General features: G+C 43.9%; 1 protein-coding gene across 2 annotated transcripts in view; it reads left to right on the top strand.

Annotated features, from left to right (window-relative positions):
- Positions 1-17,099, top strand: part of FSTL1 (follistatin like 1) — a 55,666-nt gene that overhangs the window by 27,601 nt on the left and 10,966 nt on the right. For both annotated transcript variants that reach the window (XM_034957165.4, XM_063602903.1), the window contains exons 3-6: positions 7,909-8,013; positions 10,540-10,669; positions 11,539-11,571; positions 12,861-12,991. In XM_034957165.4, coding sequence (XP_034813056.1) covers positions 7,909-8,013; positions 10,540-10,669; positions 11,539-11,571; positions 12,861-12,991 — 399 coding nt within the window. The remainder of the gene's footprint in view (positions 1-7,908; positions 8,014-10,539; positions 10,670-11,538; positions 11,572-12,860; positions 12,992-17,099) is intronic.

Genomic DNA, 17,099 nt, shown 5'->3' with positions numbered 1-17,099 from the left:
TACAAAAACATTTTTTAGGAAGAGTGACAAGATATCTTGGGAACTCCTAGGAATCACTCTGAGGAGTGTTGCTTTCGTAATAGGGAGCCCGAAAGACCCTGTCAGTAGCAGTGGAGTCACTGGGTGTTCCTGTGTTGAGAAGGCGGTGTGGTATGTCACAGGGGAGACTCTCCAACTCATCACTGTGGACCATGAGAACAGAAGCACCTCTCTCAAGTACCGGAGTTGGAGCCACCTGGGTCTGACTCTTACCTCAGTCATGGCCCAGCTCTTGAAGTCACAGTCTCCTCAGTGCAAACAGGGATGAATCCCTGAGCCTCACAGATCTTTGTGAGATGATTTTCAGCCCTATATGAACAGGCCTAACATGTTTCTAAGTCTGAAAGTGCTTACTATACTGCTATACTTCTGCTATGACTAGACAAGACCATTGCAGAACACAGGAACCGATCATTCTATAGAAACCAAGCATCTAGTGTGCTATGCTGTGTCTGGGCCACCTCAAGAAAGCTCTAAGCATAGGCAGCATGAGGCATTCCAGAGATGACATGTGAGCAGCAGTGAAGGAGAGAGGCTTCCGTGTGAAGGTGGCCTGAGCCAACGTAGATTCTTCAGTCTGAAAAGACACATAGAGAATGTGACAGAATCTGTAAAATAATAAAGAAAACGGTGGAGGTAAACATCACTGTCCCATTTGAAATTTGAATATAGTAATTTCCAGGCACACAATATGCAATGAGTAGTAAAAGGAACATGTTATATCCCATAAGCTGTAATAGAGGCTAAACATAGAAATTAATCAAAGGGTAATTAAATAATTCTTGATTGACCGGGCACAGTGGCTTAGGCTTGTAATCCCGGCACTTCGGAAGGCCGAGGCAGGTGGATCACTTGCAATCAGGAATTCGAGACCAGCCTGGCCAACATGGTGAAACCCCATCTCCACTAAAAATACAAAAATTGGCCAGGCATGGGGGCGTGTGCCTGTAATCTCAGCTACTGGGGAGGCTGAGGCAGGAGAATCGCTTGAACCCGGGAGGCGGAAGTTACAGTGAGCTGAGATTGTGCCACTGCACTCCAGCCTTGGCACCAGAGCGAGACTCCATCTCAAAAAAAAAAAAAAAATTATTGATTGACAGCTTCATAATAGATTTTTTTAAATCTTAAAGCTAATCTTCGTCAGGCGATATATCTCTTATCTGGATGTCATGGAGCCCGGCCATACTGACCCAGAAACATCCCAAGTGCCACTGTTGGCTGCTGCACTAACCTGAAGAGACTGTAAATGACATTTTAAAATAATTTTTGTTTATTTTTAAGCAGCTTTATTATCACTGACATATAAAAATTGCATATATTTAAGGTGTACAAATGTTTTAATGTTTTAATATTCATATATATGGTGAAATGTTCACCATAATCAAGCTAATTAACATATTCACTACCTCTACATAGTTACCATTTTGTGTGTGTGCATGTTGAGAAAATTTAATTTATGATCTATCCTCTTAGCAAATTAAAAGTATACAAACAGTATTATTAACTATCATTGCCATGCTGTACATTAGATCTCCAAAAATTACTCATCTTGCATAACCGAAACTTTGTACCCCCAAATGACATTTAATATACAAACCATTTGTTGAGCATTTTCTCAGGCAGTACAGTGTGGTGGGTCTGTGGGAAGCTGAAGTGTGCAAGGCTCTTAGAGTCTACTTGAGATAAGCCATATGTGCATCAAATATTGAATAGGACTCTCTCTAATAGATTAAGGACCCAAAAGCCATTATTGGAAAGATTTTGTTTATGAAGAAAATAATAGGGCAAATGGGGAGTTGGATTACCATGAAGCTAATTAAGCTTTGATTTCAGACCTTTTATTTGCAAGGGTCTTGCAAGGCCATTTACCCAATTTGCATTTATAGTTGTATATTCTTTTTTCTTATAGAGCCCTCCCTAAACCATTTAAGCTTCAGGCCCCACAAAACCAGGGTTTGGCCCTAGTGCATTAACCTTGAGATGAGGGACTGATTGTGAGCACATATGAGGAAGGGAAACTTATAGCAGGGACTGCACACATGCAGTGCCCCCTGCCACACACATCAGAACCACTGCTAGAAATCACCAGTCCCTCCTCCTCTGTCCATAGCATATGTAGGATGTACCAACACATTTCTTTCCGGAAAAAAAGAGAGACTTGAACAAGGTCATGAGATATTCCAGCAAGGTTTCAAGGTCCTGAAGCGGTTTTGCTCTTTCTCTCTGCTTTTCTCAGGCCTGTGCTACTGGGTTCCAGAAGAGCTGCCTGGGAGCAACCAGCATCTCACCCCATATGCCCCACTGCAGACCTCCCCCTGCTCTCCCCAGTTCTGTGAATTCCTTTGTCCCCAGCTCCATGGTATTCTGTGTATATCTGAGGGGCCCTGGTGTTCCTGTGAAGTTTCCATGACTAATTCTGGCAAAGCAAAGAGAGCCTTTCTCACGTCAACAAAGCCACTCTGTCGCAGAATAGTGGCAAGTAGAGCCAAAATTCCACCTTGGCATAAGTAGAGCTGTTCTTTTTTAAAAGAGTTGGAAGGGGGAAAAGAATGGAGGGGACAGAGCCGGCCCACTTCATGTTAGTGAAATGATGGTATATTAAACTGACAGTTTTATGGCTTTGCTTATAATTTTCCTTTCCTGCCAAAGCACACTGTTCTTCCAGAAATTATTTTACTTCAGAAGACTTTTTTTTTAAACATTCAACGTGTATTTTATGTTCAGACTTAATTCTGGTTGGCCCAGAGACTCAGATGCACGATCACCTCTACTGGTGGTTTTGCAAATAACTTGCTTCTCCATTTGCTTGCAAAGATCTTTTTTGATTGCAAAAATCATTTCCATTTTTTAAGACCTTGGATTCAAGACATTTCCTGGCTTTGATTTGTAAAGAGGTAGAGTGGTTTAGTGGAAAGAGGCTGGGATTAAAGTCTGGAGACTTTAATTGAGGCCAGGCCTCAATTCTACAACTGTGAGATCTTGGACCAGTCACATGTAGCTGTGAGCCTCAGTTTTATTTTCACCATAGGATCTTAAATCTAGAAGGGCCTCAGAGGTATCCCCTGCCTGCCTATCTAAAAAGAATCAAAAATGACAGTAAAAATTATAGATCAACCAAAATTGCTGTGCAAGTATGAATATTGCCATTCAATGGCTGACCGTTGCTCAGATACTTTCTACCTAGTAAAAAGTCAGGAATGTTCCCAGTCTGTCTTCTACCAAAGGGAGTTTGCAATGTGAAAATTAATAAGACCAAATCTCCAGAGCTTGGCTTGCAACACACGAAATGAAAACAACACGGAGACTGGTCAGGAAGATGATGCAGAAGGATAAAGCTAGAAATCTGATGTTTCTCCATTGCAGGCAGATATTTTGCTGATTTTTATCAATATATCTGAGTGTCCACACTTCCAAAACACACCCTCTACCCCCACTCAAATCAATTACATTCTCACAGGTACATTTAGACTTATAGGTTCATACTTTTGTGATATTGGACCTGCCCGTGACCTCATACTCCTAGAAAACATCCATGTGCCAATGTGGTTATCTACGCATACACGAAGTCCTCATACTGCTTTGGGACCTCATTCCTAAAATCATTACAGTGGTAGAACAAACACTTCTATTTGCAAGAACTGCATTGTACCTTGTGACCTCACCCTGTGCCAGCCCTTGGAACTGTCCCCACTCCCCAAAGCTCACTGCCTTGATTGTACCCCAAGAGGGAACCTTGAGGCTCTGGAGTCAGACTGGCCTTTGTTCTGTTCATGAGTCAGCTCTCACTAGTTATGTGGCCTCCATGCGTCACAGAGCTTTCCTGACTCTCCGATGCCTCTGCATCTGTTACATGGGACTAAAAATACAGAGACCTGCACAGAGGTTGTGAGGACAGAGATATCTGCAGAGCCTCACTCAGCTGAAGGTGCTAAAATTAACATTGGCCTTGGGTCCTAGGCCCTTGTCATCCCCAACTAGATTACAGTCTTAAACCTGGCCGGTTTTCCTGCTTGCAGCCTCTCTCCATCCAGGCTGCCTTGCACTTTGAATCAGAATTTCAGAAAGGACCCAACACAAATTAACATTCCAAAGCACCATATCCATCATGTTACCTACCCAATCCCAAACCTTCCAAGGTTCTCACTTCTCATAGTCGCTGTGGAGAGCCCCTCAGGTCAGCCATCGAGCGCCACCCCTCTCCCCATCATCACCTGCCACCCTGCTTCATCTCCCTCTTCCTCACCATGAGAGGGGTTGAACCCATGAGCATGTTCAACCCCTCTCAAGGTGTTCTTTTCCCCCACTCAGAATCAGTTTCTCAGTAGATGGGTAAGACTACCCACCACGCTAAGCAACTTTCTAGGCACCTCAGGGATGCATCTGACACTCCCACTCCCAGAGAAGATGAGGCTTGGAGAAGGGCTTTCAATGGCACAAAGGCTATCTCTCTGGAGAAAATTTTCTTCATTGTTGATTTCTGCATCAAAGCATGCCTGTGAATGGGGATCACTGGGGAGGGCTATGAGGCTGCAGGTGAGACCTCCCCCACCTTGGTAGATCCCCCTACCCATGTTTTTGGGGCAGCCACCCTATTCTTCCACCTCCTGCACCACTTCTTGTTCCAAGGACAGAGCTGGGTGGAGCTGCAGGAGCCAACACTGCGCTTCTGCATTGCAGTGCTGGGCTGTGCAAGACAGAGAGAGATTGCCACCTATTGACAGACGTGTCACCTGCAAAGAGGAATGATTGTGTAACTAGTGGCTCCCCCCTTCTCTGTGTGCTCTTCAAATGGGCCTTTTGTTTTTTCCATTCAGTGAGTCCTTCTGTTCTCTATTATCACTGCAGTGCAAGGGAGGACAGGGAAAAATGGGGACATGACAGCCCAAGGTGGTAGTGACAGCATCTCAGTGGGAAAGTTGTCTGAAAATAAATTGCCCACTGTAGTAATAGCCACTTTCAGTTGTGTGGCAGGCACTGTGCTGCCTGCAGTACATCCCGTTTAATCCTCACAACAACCCTCTAAGAATCAGTACTCCCAGTTTTCACATGAGGAAGCTGAGGTTTAAAGAGAGCACCTGGCCCACGACCAGCAAGTAAGGAATAGAGGTGGGATGTGGGTAATTTAAACCTAAATCTCTGACGCACTCTTAACGCACATTCTCCCGACACTTGCTAATTATGCAACTCACACCCCCATCATAATTTCCTTACGTCATCTGGATATGAAAATAAATCAAATATAAACTGCTTTCCCTTTGATTGGGCAGAATTCTAGCCCTGCCACTTTCTAGTTATTTAAGCCTCCGCTCTCTCACCTGTGAAATGGGGCTAGTAATGATGTCTAACTTAGGGAGTTATTGAAGAGCTTAAATCACATATAATAAAAATAACTTAGTAGGATGCCGGATATTTATAAATGGGAGTTTAGTTATCAGTGGTTGAAGATACGAGTTGGAATCCTAGCTCCTCTCATTTCTAGCTTTGGAAACTTGGGCAAGTTATCTGACCTTTCTGGTCTTCAATTTCCTCATCTATGGAATAGGGTTTATAATAATATACCTATTCTTGCAGGGTTTCCCTATAAGACAAAATCATGTGTATGAAAACATTTTGTAAATTGTACTATTCAAATATTAGTTGTTATAACTCAAAAGTTATCTGTTTCTTCAAATGGATTTTTGAGAACTATTCCTGAAAAATGACTTGGTTTAATTCAATCCATTTTTAATACTTACTAAAAACAACAATGTAAGTTAAAAGGAGGTTCCATACATGCCACAGGCTTTTCTGCAAGTAGCTCTATAAGGCATTCCCATGAATAACAGGTTTCATATGCAGCTTGTTTTACAGTTGGTACTTCCACATGTATCTCACTGAATCTCCGCAGGGCAGGGTTGGCATTTACCCCTACTTTATAGATGAGGACATGTGAGCCTTAAAGAATGAAAATTACTAGTTAAGGACAGAGACTAGTGAGTGGAGGTTTGTGGGTGTTTGCCTGTGGAGCTGTGTGCGGGTGTCTTTGAGTGCAGGCATGTGTCTGAGCATGCTTTTTTATGCATTTGTGTGTCCATAACTCATGGGACACACCAACAGGAGGGTGCGTATTTGTCTGAATCCCTTGGCTAGGGTGTCGTTTTTTTGGGAGAGGAAAAGGTAAACATATCTGAGGTTTTTTACAACTCGTCAGCAAAAACCTTTTCCTCTTCCTTTTTCGTGTTGCCTTACATTGTCAGGCACAGTTTCCACAAGAGGGCCCTGCCTGGAGAATATCCTTGATTTTTATCTCCACTCTCTGTTTAGGAAAACAAAAGCTCTCCAATCCCCGCAGACTTCTGGGAATTACTTCCTCTTTCTTCCCCGCCTGCTAGCTTTCTTGAATTCGCCTTAGCAACATTCAAAAAAAATTGGTTTATCAACAGCATGTGAACCAATGAAATGTGAGCTGAGAACGGCTTCTAGACCAATGGGAGCCCTGCATGACCAGCAAGCTGGCTTGGGACAGAAAATAATAACCTGGAGTTTGCAGAGCAGCCTCTGGGTGGCAGCAGACTAGCTGTATTGGATACAGCACCTCAGCTCGAAAGCCTCTTCTTTCTTTTTGCTTTTTTCCCCTAATCTTAAGTATAAAACATTCACCAACTATAAGAATTGTACTGTTACAAGACTTGTGGGTGTGAGTTCTCTGCATAATGTGGTAGACATGGCCTGGAGGGTGGACTGTCTGGTTCCATCCCTGCCTTACCACAGCCAGCCCCATGACCCCATCGTGCCTCCTGCAGTCTTTGTTGGTTTTGTCACAGCATCTAGCCCAGTAGCCTTGAGTCTGGAGGTCTTTCGTGATTTTGCCTGCCCAGCCAGTCAGGATGAGAAGCTGGGGAAATCACATTCTCCTTCATGTAACCACCACTACCCCTGGGTTGAGTGGTGAATGAGGTGGGGCTGGCTTTCTGCCACCAGTGAATGGGAGGGAAGGGATGAGCCACCAACAGATCAGTGCCTGTCAATACCCCCACATTCTCAGGTGGCATACACTGAGACCATTCCCTGCCTTGTCAGTTCTGCTGCACACGTCTGAACAGGGGAATGCCTGACTAGCAAATGATTTGAGAATAGTTCTACTTTCAGGCAGCTTCGCCCTCTTAATCTTGAAGACAGTGGCAGACATAGGTAGGGGCTAAATGGGACCATAGCAAAAATAGCGAATCCACGTTTCCAATGGTTTAGCCATCCTTCTTTTGCCCTTTGAGATGATAATGCCTTGAACACCATTCAGTCAGGTTTGGGTCCTTCAGATAGTCATAGTTCTCTACAATGTTTCCATTTCTGCCTGACTGACTCCTCTCACCCTTTAAGAATCAGTTAAGACCTAGTATCTTCAGAAAGTATCCTTTGAAAAATTCTCACCCTCTTCCTCTCCTCCAGCTCCCTGGTGATCCTGTTCTTGCACTTCCTGTGTTGTTTTCCAAATGTCTCTTTGTGAGTTTCCTCTGAGAGTCATGGAGCTTCCTGAGGACAGGGTCTGTCCTTTGTATCTCCATCCCTTCGCGTAGCGTTGGCATAAAATTGGTGCTCAACAAGCATTTTTAGAAGAAAGGAAGCATGCAAGAAAGGAACTCTTGCTCTTTGAGAAACATATTAGGGACTCAGAAGTACCTGAACCTGGGCTGAAGCAGTATCTGGGAGTAGGGCACTAGCTGTTGGCGGCAACGTCTCCAACAGCTGTTTAAGACCCAACATCTAGCTGTTTAAGACCATGAGCCATGACTCCAGAGCAAAGCCCAAGCCTGAAAGATAATCTCATTATGGGCTCATTCCGTAATGGGTTCATCTCAGTCACACGGTTTCCTTTATGATTGTGTGTTTTAGGAAGAGCTAAGGAGCAAATCCAAGATCTGTGCCAATGTGTTTTGTGGAGCCGGCCGGGAATGTGCAGTCACAGAGAAAGGGGAACCCACCTGTCTCTGCATTGAGGTAAGTCCTGATGTCGGGAGCCAGAGGACAGTGGCCAAGGCCAATGTGGCTACCTTGCGGAGCCACCCATCAGCAGGCAGTGCCAATGATTTCATTCTCTTTATAAAAGCATTCTTCATCCCCCTGAAAAACGTGGAATTCTTATTCCAGATTCCTGATTTTTAAAGCATGGATATTTTTTCTTTTTAAAAAATTTAGCTTTATAAGATTTTTTAATTAAAAAATAAGAATTGTTTTATATAAGTCAAATAGTACAGACATTTACACAAGCATAAAATTATAATCTTCCCCCATAACCCTTCAATCCCTTAGTCTGAAGTAACCAGCGTTAACAATTTGGTACATGTTCCACATGTTTTTCTTTTCTATGTTACTATAAGCATAGGGTTTATATGCTACTGTAGACATAATGGTTCCCCCTATTTTATGCAAAAATGGGATCATGATATGGATATAGATATATACAGTTTGTATTCTTTACTCATTAATTTATCAGGGACAACCCTCTAGATCAGCACATATACTTTTAACTCATTTAACTCATTGTAGTGGCATAATATTTAGTAATATAAAAGAACTAGATTTATTCAATCATTTTCCCATAGATGGACATTCAGTTGGTTCTTTGGGTTGTTTACCACTAAAACCAATAACATCCTTGTGCAAATACCCTTATATGCCCCTGCCTTTATTTCTGTAGCATTGATTGACTAGGTCAGAGGATATGCAAATTTTTAAAAACAGTAGATGAGATGCAGGTTTTTTTCTTTTTTAATGTTTAAAAAACAAAGAGAGCCTTTGATAAATACTTCTTTTGTAGGCTGGATTCTGACAAGTTCTGCCACTAAAGGGAACATAAATACCTTGGACATTCTGTTTTCTGTCAAAACAACCCATAGCCTGGAAACACGTCTTTCTGCAAATTAAATACAACCAATTTAGTCCCCAGGTTAAGGATCCTGATTTGTTGCCCCGGAAAGGAAGTTTTCTAACTCAGAAACCTAAAAGCCAGATCCTACTGGGGATCCATTAGCTCTGGGAGGTCCTCACTGGCAGTGTACCTGGCCACAGTGTGGTGGCATAAGCCTGGACTTAGGATCTAGAAACCTGATCCTAAAAATTGTACAACTAGATGTGGGTGAGCTGAGACCAAACCTGAGGTCTCAGGAGATGCTGTGAAGACAGTGCCCACATTTGGTTTTGCCCATTGCCCAGCACATAGTGAGCACTCCATAATAAATATTGGTTCACTGAAATTTGTGTTTTTGGTATCCTCAACTAAAACTGGAGAGGTTGGGCTGCCATCCACTTCCAGTGTTCTGTGCTTCTTTTTACCATCTGCTCTTTCTTGTTTCAGTTCCTTTCTTTATTGGATCTGAGCTAAATTTACTTCCTGCTTCTCCCCTTTAAAAACCATAGAAGTCCAAAGAAACTGAGCTTGCCTGTGATCTTGGCACCTTCAGCAGCCAAAGCATAACCTAGTTGCCATATGAACTTTGTTCCATTTCCCTGTCCATAATGATTCTCTGTAGTACTTCACAAAGACCCAGGCAACCCTACTCCTAGCTTCACAACAAAGGCTTGAGATCAGGAGGAAAACAAAGTGGCCCCCCAATAGTATATAAAGCAAGAGATCCTTACAGTTAGGCTCCAGAAGAATTGGAGTGTGTGTGTGTGTGTGCGTGCGTGTGTGTGTGTGTGTGTTTGCCTGCCTGCCTATCAGCCTCTCCACATTCCCAGCTCTCAGCTCTGGCTGTTTTGTGTTATTGAATGTTGGAATATTAAGGGATCTTAGATCTTCTGAGACATTAAATTACTTTTTCCAAAGTGACAGAGAATTCAAATTTCTGGCTTTTAATAAAACGCCCTTTCTGCTCATTTGATGTGGGGGGTGTCTTTGTTTGTTTGGGCTGCTATAACAAAATATCTGAGATTGGGTAATTAATAAACAATAAGAATTTAATTCTCACAGTTCTGGAGGCTGGGAAGTACAAGATTGAGGTGCAAGCAGATTTGATGTCTGGTGAGGGCCTGGTCTCTAACTTCCAAGATGGCACCTTGCATGTGGCATCCTCACATGGCAGAAGGCAGAAGGGCCAAAGGGCCAAATGCTGTAGGAAGACTGTTTTATTCACTTCTTAACCTCATCCACAAGGGAGGAGTCCTCATGACCTAATCACCTCCTAAAGGCCTCACCTCTTAATACTTTTGCATTGTGGATTAAGTATCAACATGAATTTTGGAGGGATCACAAACATTGAAACTATAGAGGGTGTCTCTTTCTTCACTGAATAGAAGAGATGACCCTGGACCAGGATAGGCATGAAGGGCCATAGGCAACTGAGACAGGGTCAGTTGGCCAGAACTGTGACTGCCTGTGCCCTGATGGGGTAGAAGCACCATCTCTGGTGGTGGAGAGTCCCCTTACAAAATGGCTGTGTGTGTGTGTGTGTGCATGTGTGTGTGTGTGTGTCTGTGTGTCGATATCCATAACTGCACAAACATTCTCTTTTGGGTCTGTTTCAGCAATGCAAACCTCACAAGAGGCCTGTGTGTGGCAGTAATGGCAAGACCTACCTCAACCACTGTGAACTGCATCGAGATGCCTGCCTCACTGGATCCAAAATCCAGGTTGATTACGATGGACACTGCAAAGGTAAGGTGTGCTCTCACCACTGCAAGGCAGCTTTAGCCACGGGGAGCCAAGGAACAGAGCAGTGTGGCCTGGCTGACCACATGGTCTTTCCTCCATGACCACAGCCTCTCAAAGCTGTGGAAAGCGCCCAGTTGGTTGGAGTTGCATCCTCTTGTCACTTATGAGCCTGCTGGGTTTGCCCTGGATGGCCCAGGCCTCTGCCCAGGGTTTGCTATATCAGATCCCCATGGGGGTTTTCAGCACTGTCTGCAGCTGGATAGTAGATAAGGTGGACCCCATCAGTAAATCAGTAACAATAAGAAAGTTCCTTAAATGAATTATGTACCTTTTTAGAAAGTAGGTAAGTTTCACTTTTCCCATGCTTTTTAATTTGGGCACCTCTCAGTATTGTTTCCTCTATTTTGCACTGAAACCACTGCCATTAGAATAAGAAGGAAGAAGTCCCACACTTGTTGCTAATTAGATACCAGCCCCCTGCCAAGCCATAGCCCTGCCCAGCCCCTCTCAGCCTTGCCCTTCCTTGAAGAAACAAGAAGCTGTTTCCCAGGTGATTGTCTCCACTCCATTCCCTGTCCAGAATGATTCTCCATTTGAATTCTCAAAATCCCAGTGACCCCTCAATGCAACAGGAGGAGGTGTGAGGCCAGAAGGGTAACTGAGTGGCCCTAAATTGTCAGACAAAGCAGGAGACAGAAGATCCTCATACCTGGGCCCTAGAAGAAGGAAAGGAAGGGAAAGGATTCAAGACAAAATGATGAAAAGGTTACAAACATTCCTCTACATGTAGAGCAGTTGTAATCCTAGAAATACAGAAGAATTTTCTTTTTTCCTTCACTTCGCATTACACGTTTTCTCTTTTTGTCTTGCAGAGAAGAAATCCGTAAGTCCATCTGCCAGCCCAGGTGAGTGCCTATTTTTTCTACTGTGTGCATCTCAGGGAGGACATTCTTTTCATGACAGAAATTTTGTGTTCCACAATCCCTGCCAAGCTCATAAGATCTTCTATGCATCAGAATTGTGTCCCAGAACTGGCCACTCCTCAACACAGCTCAGAAAAGCTGCAAAACTACATTTGTGTATGTGTTTGCCAATTGAAGCAGCTGGTTGGGTCAGAATGTTGGCTGTGTTTTCCCATTTTTCCTAAGTAGTGATTGAACTGCATAAACAGGAAAGCCACTGAGTTCATTTTTCAACATCCTATAAGACATGCTCATGTCATGGGACCAGCAAATATAAGGCACAACTCTTTTTGAAAGGGGATAACTGGAAATACCAGTAAGACTTCTGTGGTTTTCTATTAGTGATCACTAAAATTTTATCATGATTTATAGTTACAGAGCTTTTTTGCACATACTTTCCTTAGATTCTCACGGTAGCCTTTGTGAAGTAGATCTTATTGTAATTACCATATAGATGAGGAAATTGAGGCTCAAAGAGGCTAAGTGAGTTTTCTATATCACACAGCTAGTAATTGGCAGACTGGGGAAGAACTCCCAGATTTTCATTCCCCTGGCCCAGTGCCCTTTTCACCCACAGCATGTGTTGTCTTCCAGGAATTCTCTTTTGCCAAAGCTTTCTCTCCTCTGCTTCCCCATCCACTCAACTCTCAGCACCCCCTGTTATTTCCAGTGGACAACAGCTGTCCAGAGCAGGGCTTCGACGTAGCCCTCACTGGCCTTTACATTCTGTTGTTCATAATAAAGGATGATGCAGGTGGTATACAGTTGTAAGTAGGGGGAAGTTTGGATGGACCTAGTTGGTGAGAAAGGGAGAAACTGGAGAAAATCAGAAATCTAGTAGCATAAAAACTGTAATATTCTCATTTATTCATGTATTATTTCAGCTCATCTTTGAGTCAAGAGAGCTGCTTTATTGATTTTTTCCCCTTCAGCTTCCTAAAGTTAATGAAAGTATCCTTTATTATTTTTCAGCTCTAGTTATTTCTCACATAAGCAGCAAAATCTCTCTGTTTCAGTATTCTCAATCTTTACAAATATTTTAGAGATGGGTGCTTGAATCCTGGGCTAGACTTTTTCCAGTTGTGTACCCTGGATGTGCTAATCCTATCTCCCTGTGTTGCTGGGATGACATATGCAGAACCATGGGCACGGATGCTCCCACACAGTGGGTGCCAGATATCATTGGGGTCCTCCCCTGACTGCTCCAGCTGACATCCTCCACTTTCCTGCAGTTGTTTGCTATCAGTCCAACCGTGATGAGCTCCGACGTCGCATCATCCAGTGGCTGGAAGCTGAGATCATTCCAGATGGCTGGTTCTCTAAAGGCAGCAACTACAGTGAAATCCTAGACAAGTATTTTAAGGTAATCCAGAGGTAGGAGGAAGACTATTCAGGCCCATAGAAAGGGAAGCTTCCTCCTCCCATTGCCCGATCACATCTTCCCAGACCACAGGAAATGTAAACCTGCACAGACACCCTGAGTTTCCTCATCATAGATCATTCATGAAGCTGTGAAAGTTGCCTTCTGACCAGCTTGATCAGTGGGAGTAAGCAGTGGAGTCTTTGGGATCTAACACACATGTGCTGCTGCCTTCAGGCAGTGAAAGCCACAAAGATCTTGGAGAACCTGTCAGTTAGGGCCAAGCTCTGTCCCCTACTCGCCATGACACCTTATGGATCTGGCTGTTAATACAAAATTCCCTCTGATTGCACCCAGACCTGGACCACTTTGGCCTCTTTCCTGCCTAGTTTGACATTTCTCTAAGTCATTAACTTGACTGCCAATGGCCTGGAGAGAGTCTTCATATGAGAAGAATCAATGGACTGGCATTTCATGGGTCCAGAGATTGTTCCTGAACTTAGATATTGCTGTTCCCAATCATAATTAGTTGAAGAGACAGAGTGTTCCACTTGGGAGCAGGAGAGATGCTATTTTCACAAAGAGAAATGAAGGAAGCTATAATATTTAGCGATGGCTCGGGTTATCATGCCATGCAGATCTTTCACAGAACTTGAGAGTTAGAAGAAGCAATTAAGGGCATTCTTACAGCTGATTGACAAGAACAGACACACACACAGGTACATCACACTCAGAATATCACACTCAGAAGCACAGAGAAAGACACACTTAAACTCAAAACATGCCAGACACGCACGCACACACCACATACAGAGACTCACATGCCACACAGAGACACATCCTACATGCAGACACATTCAGATACCCACATTTCCATGCAAGCACCAAAGCCCTCTTCACTAGGTAGATGCCCCAGCCATCTGCTCCCTCACATGCTTCCAGGGCCCAACCCAGCCAGGACTCAGGAGCAACTTCAGACACATGAAGGACTTTTCTTGGCAGCTCTGAGGCCACCTAATGTGGCCAATGCCAGTCTAGTCTGTGGATTTCTCTTTCTGACACTATAGAACCCGCAGATGAAGAAATGCTGGGTTGGCTTCAAATGGATATTTGGTCATTTAAGACTTCACTTGTGTCATTTTTACATAGAGATTTCTCTCCTCTATGGCAGATACTAAATCTCTGGATTCCAAGTTTTTGAGATCATACCCAGATGAAAAAGCACAGCCTTTCTTGCTCTGTCCTCTCTCTCAATCACTCCCACATTACAGAGCCCTTAGAGGAAGAATGGTTCCTCTTCTACAGAAAAACACATCATAGTGCTGAGCCAGGAGACTTGGACAGGAACAGAAAGTAATGTAAAGAAAGTGACTGTTCAAAAGCTGAGCGAATGGTAAAGGTACCTGCAGGGCCTGCTGTGAGCAGTGACTTTGCCCTGCAATTACAGCATAGGAGGTGTGGGGCCCAGGACACTCCTTCCCAGGGGCCACTTAGGACGTTGTAACCATTTTTTAGTGGCCCTTTGATGGCACTCTGCCTCAGGCATCACTGACACCTGCTATTAGATTTGATTCCCAAGAACCTAGGCCACATTCCCCTCAACACATCTCCATCTCCTCCAGCAGTAACTCACTTTTACAGGCTCCCTTCTGAAAGCTATAAGGCCCTTTGGGAAAGTAGCTCTTCTCTAGGGCATTCTCACAACCAGGCATCTAAGAAAGCTTGATCATGACTGACAGACACAAAATCCCCTCTTCCCAGACACTCTGGCGGTGTCTAACAGGAGAAAACAGGTTTCATTTTCTACTTTTTGATGATTATCAGAGTCTTACATGCTGCTGTCTTCAAAGGGAGACTGCCTCCTCCTAGGTCAGCAGCTGCCTGTTGGTGAGAGGTCTGATATCTCAAAGAGACTGTTCTGAACCAATGAAATGCTCCCCAGCCCAGCTGGCATTTCTTACATCAAAATTGTTCAAAAACCAAATTGAATTAGAATTTGAATAAGGCCAAAATCTGACTTTCACCATAACCAGTGATGTAGTCACTATTTCTTAGGTGAAAGCGTAACAGAATGAAGAAAGAAAGACCCAGGTAGAAAGAGCCTTCCATGCTCTTGGAATTTGGAATCTAATCCATTCCTAATTTCATCTGGGTGTGATCTCAATCCCTGTGGCTCCTGATGGCCAGGGCTGACACTTGAGCCAGCCTTCTTATCTCCTTTACCCTGGCACCACAGCCCACACAGCCCCAGCTGCTGTGCACAAGCAAGTGCCTGTCTCAGCCCATCTCTTCTGAAGAGTCTCCAAACTTACATTGATGAGCCCCAAGAACAGATCTCATGACATACATCTTTTCTGCCTTTCCACAACCCTACAGTTAGATAGAAGAAAAGTTTTGTTACCTCAAATGCTGAAATCTGAAACTTTTTGAGCACCAACATGATGCCATAAGTGGAAAATTTCACACCTGAATTCATGTGATGGGTAGCATTCAAAACACAGTCAAAACTTTGTTTCATGCACAAATTATTTAAACTATTGTATAAAATTACCTTCAGGCTATGTGTGTAAGGTATATAGGAAACAGGAATGAATTTCATGTTTACATTTGGATCCCATCCCCAAGATATCTCATTATACATATTTAAACTTTCCAAAATCTGAAATCTGAAACACTTCTGGTCCCAAGCATTTCAGATAAGGGATACTCAACCTGTATAGAGCTGGGGAAAGAGGCACAGAGAGATATTATGTCTTTGTAACTGACTGGCTGAAGAGAGGCTGAATGAATTAGGTTGGTTCATGGTCCATGATTAGGACCTCACAGGCAGACCCCCCAGGCATTCCAGGCTATTTCTGGGGCAGGCACCAGAATTCTGTGTTCCTGTGGATTCTATATACAGCTCTGGCCTGGGGAGCTTGAGAAAGCTTGAGAAAGCTTGACTTGAGAAAGCACATGGGCTGGACCTTCCCCCAGCTGCAGGCCTTATTCTAGTCCTACTGAAGTGTGTGTACACAGCACTGCCTTTTGAGAGCTGCCTGGACTGTGGTTGCCAGGTTCATGGTGCCCACTTGGGCCATGTGGCACTGGGTCTGTAGCTAGTGCTGGACGTTTCCCCTCCCCACACTCATTCCATCATCAGGCCCTGATGACACTGGGGTCTTTGAGGGTTGCTGTCATTTACCCAGCACATGCAACATTTGAACTCAAGAAAGCCCTGTGCTACTAACAATGGCCCTCAGCCAAACTTATTTAATTATTTTCCATTAATTAATCAAGACTTCACAAGGTAAACAGGGAAGTTTCATCAGGGAAAATTGTATAGTGAATAAAGGACATCAGAGACCTGTTCCTAGGAATTAGGACAAGAATGATAAGTACATACTAAGCAAAGGCCTAATAGTTGTTTCATGCACACCTTCATTATACAACATTAGAGTGGAACACCTGTGACACATGGCAAGCAGGAGAGGAGAATTGTTAGCTACATCTTCCCCTTCTATCTAGAAATTTGGATAGATGTTTCTTCCAGAATCCCTTGCACCATCTGGGGAGCCATCTTGAAAGTAACACGGGGAAGCGGATCCTTTCCCAGGGCAGCAGCATGAGGGAGCCTAGGGAAAGGATTTGGGAGGAAGGGGGAAAATGCTATTGAAATTTGTTAGGAGAGCAGCCATATGCAACTTGGAATTTGATCAGTCTTGATTTCAACACCCTCCTCCTGCAGCTAGTGCCTGGGTGTGTTGAATGGTCCCAGATGGCTGAGGTCTCAGTTTAGCATCTTGCCATAGAGAACAGTGTGTGAGCTTACTGCACTCCTCACTTTGTGCTTGTGGGATGCCAGCTGGGTCATGAGGACAGCCTGAGCTGGGTGATCTGATGACCTGTGCACACATCTGCAGTGGGGCCCACAGGGCAGAGGAGCGGGAACTTTGCATGATGACCCCTGTCTGTAGCTTATTGCTTTGAGGCCTTTGCCTGAGTTCTCATTGATGTGATCAGTTACGGGCACCAAAGTGAAAGTTAAGCACTGAGAACAGGACAAGGAGGCTGGAATCAAGCAATAAGATTTGGAATCCTATAATTCCAAAGTGAGCTCAGAGGGTTATCT

The sequence above is a fragment of the Pan paniscus genome, chromosome 2 (assembly GCF_029289425.2).
Source record: "Pan paniscus chromosome 2, NHGRI_mPanPan1-v2.0_pri, whole genome shotgun sequence".
Classification (NCBI taxonomy): Eukaryota; Metazoa; Chordata; class Mammalia; order Primates; family Hominidae; genus Pan; species Pan paniscus.
This window is presented reverse-complemented; position numbering and strand designations above follow the sequence as displayed.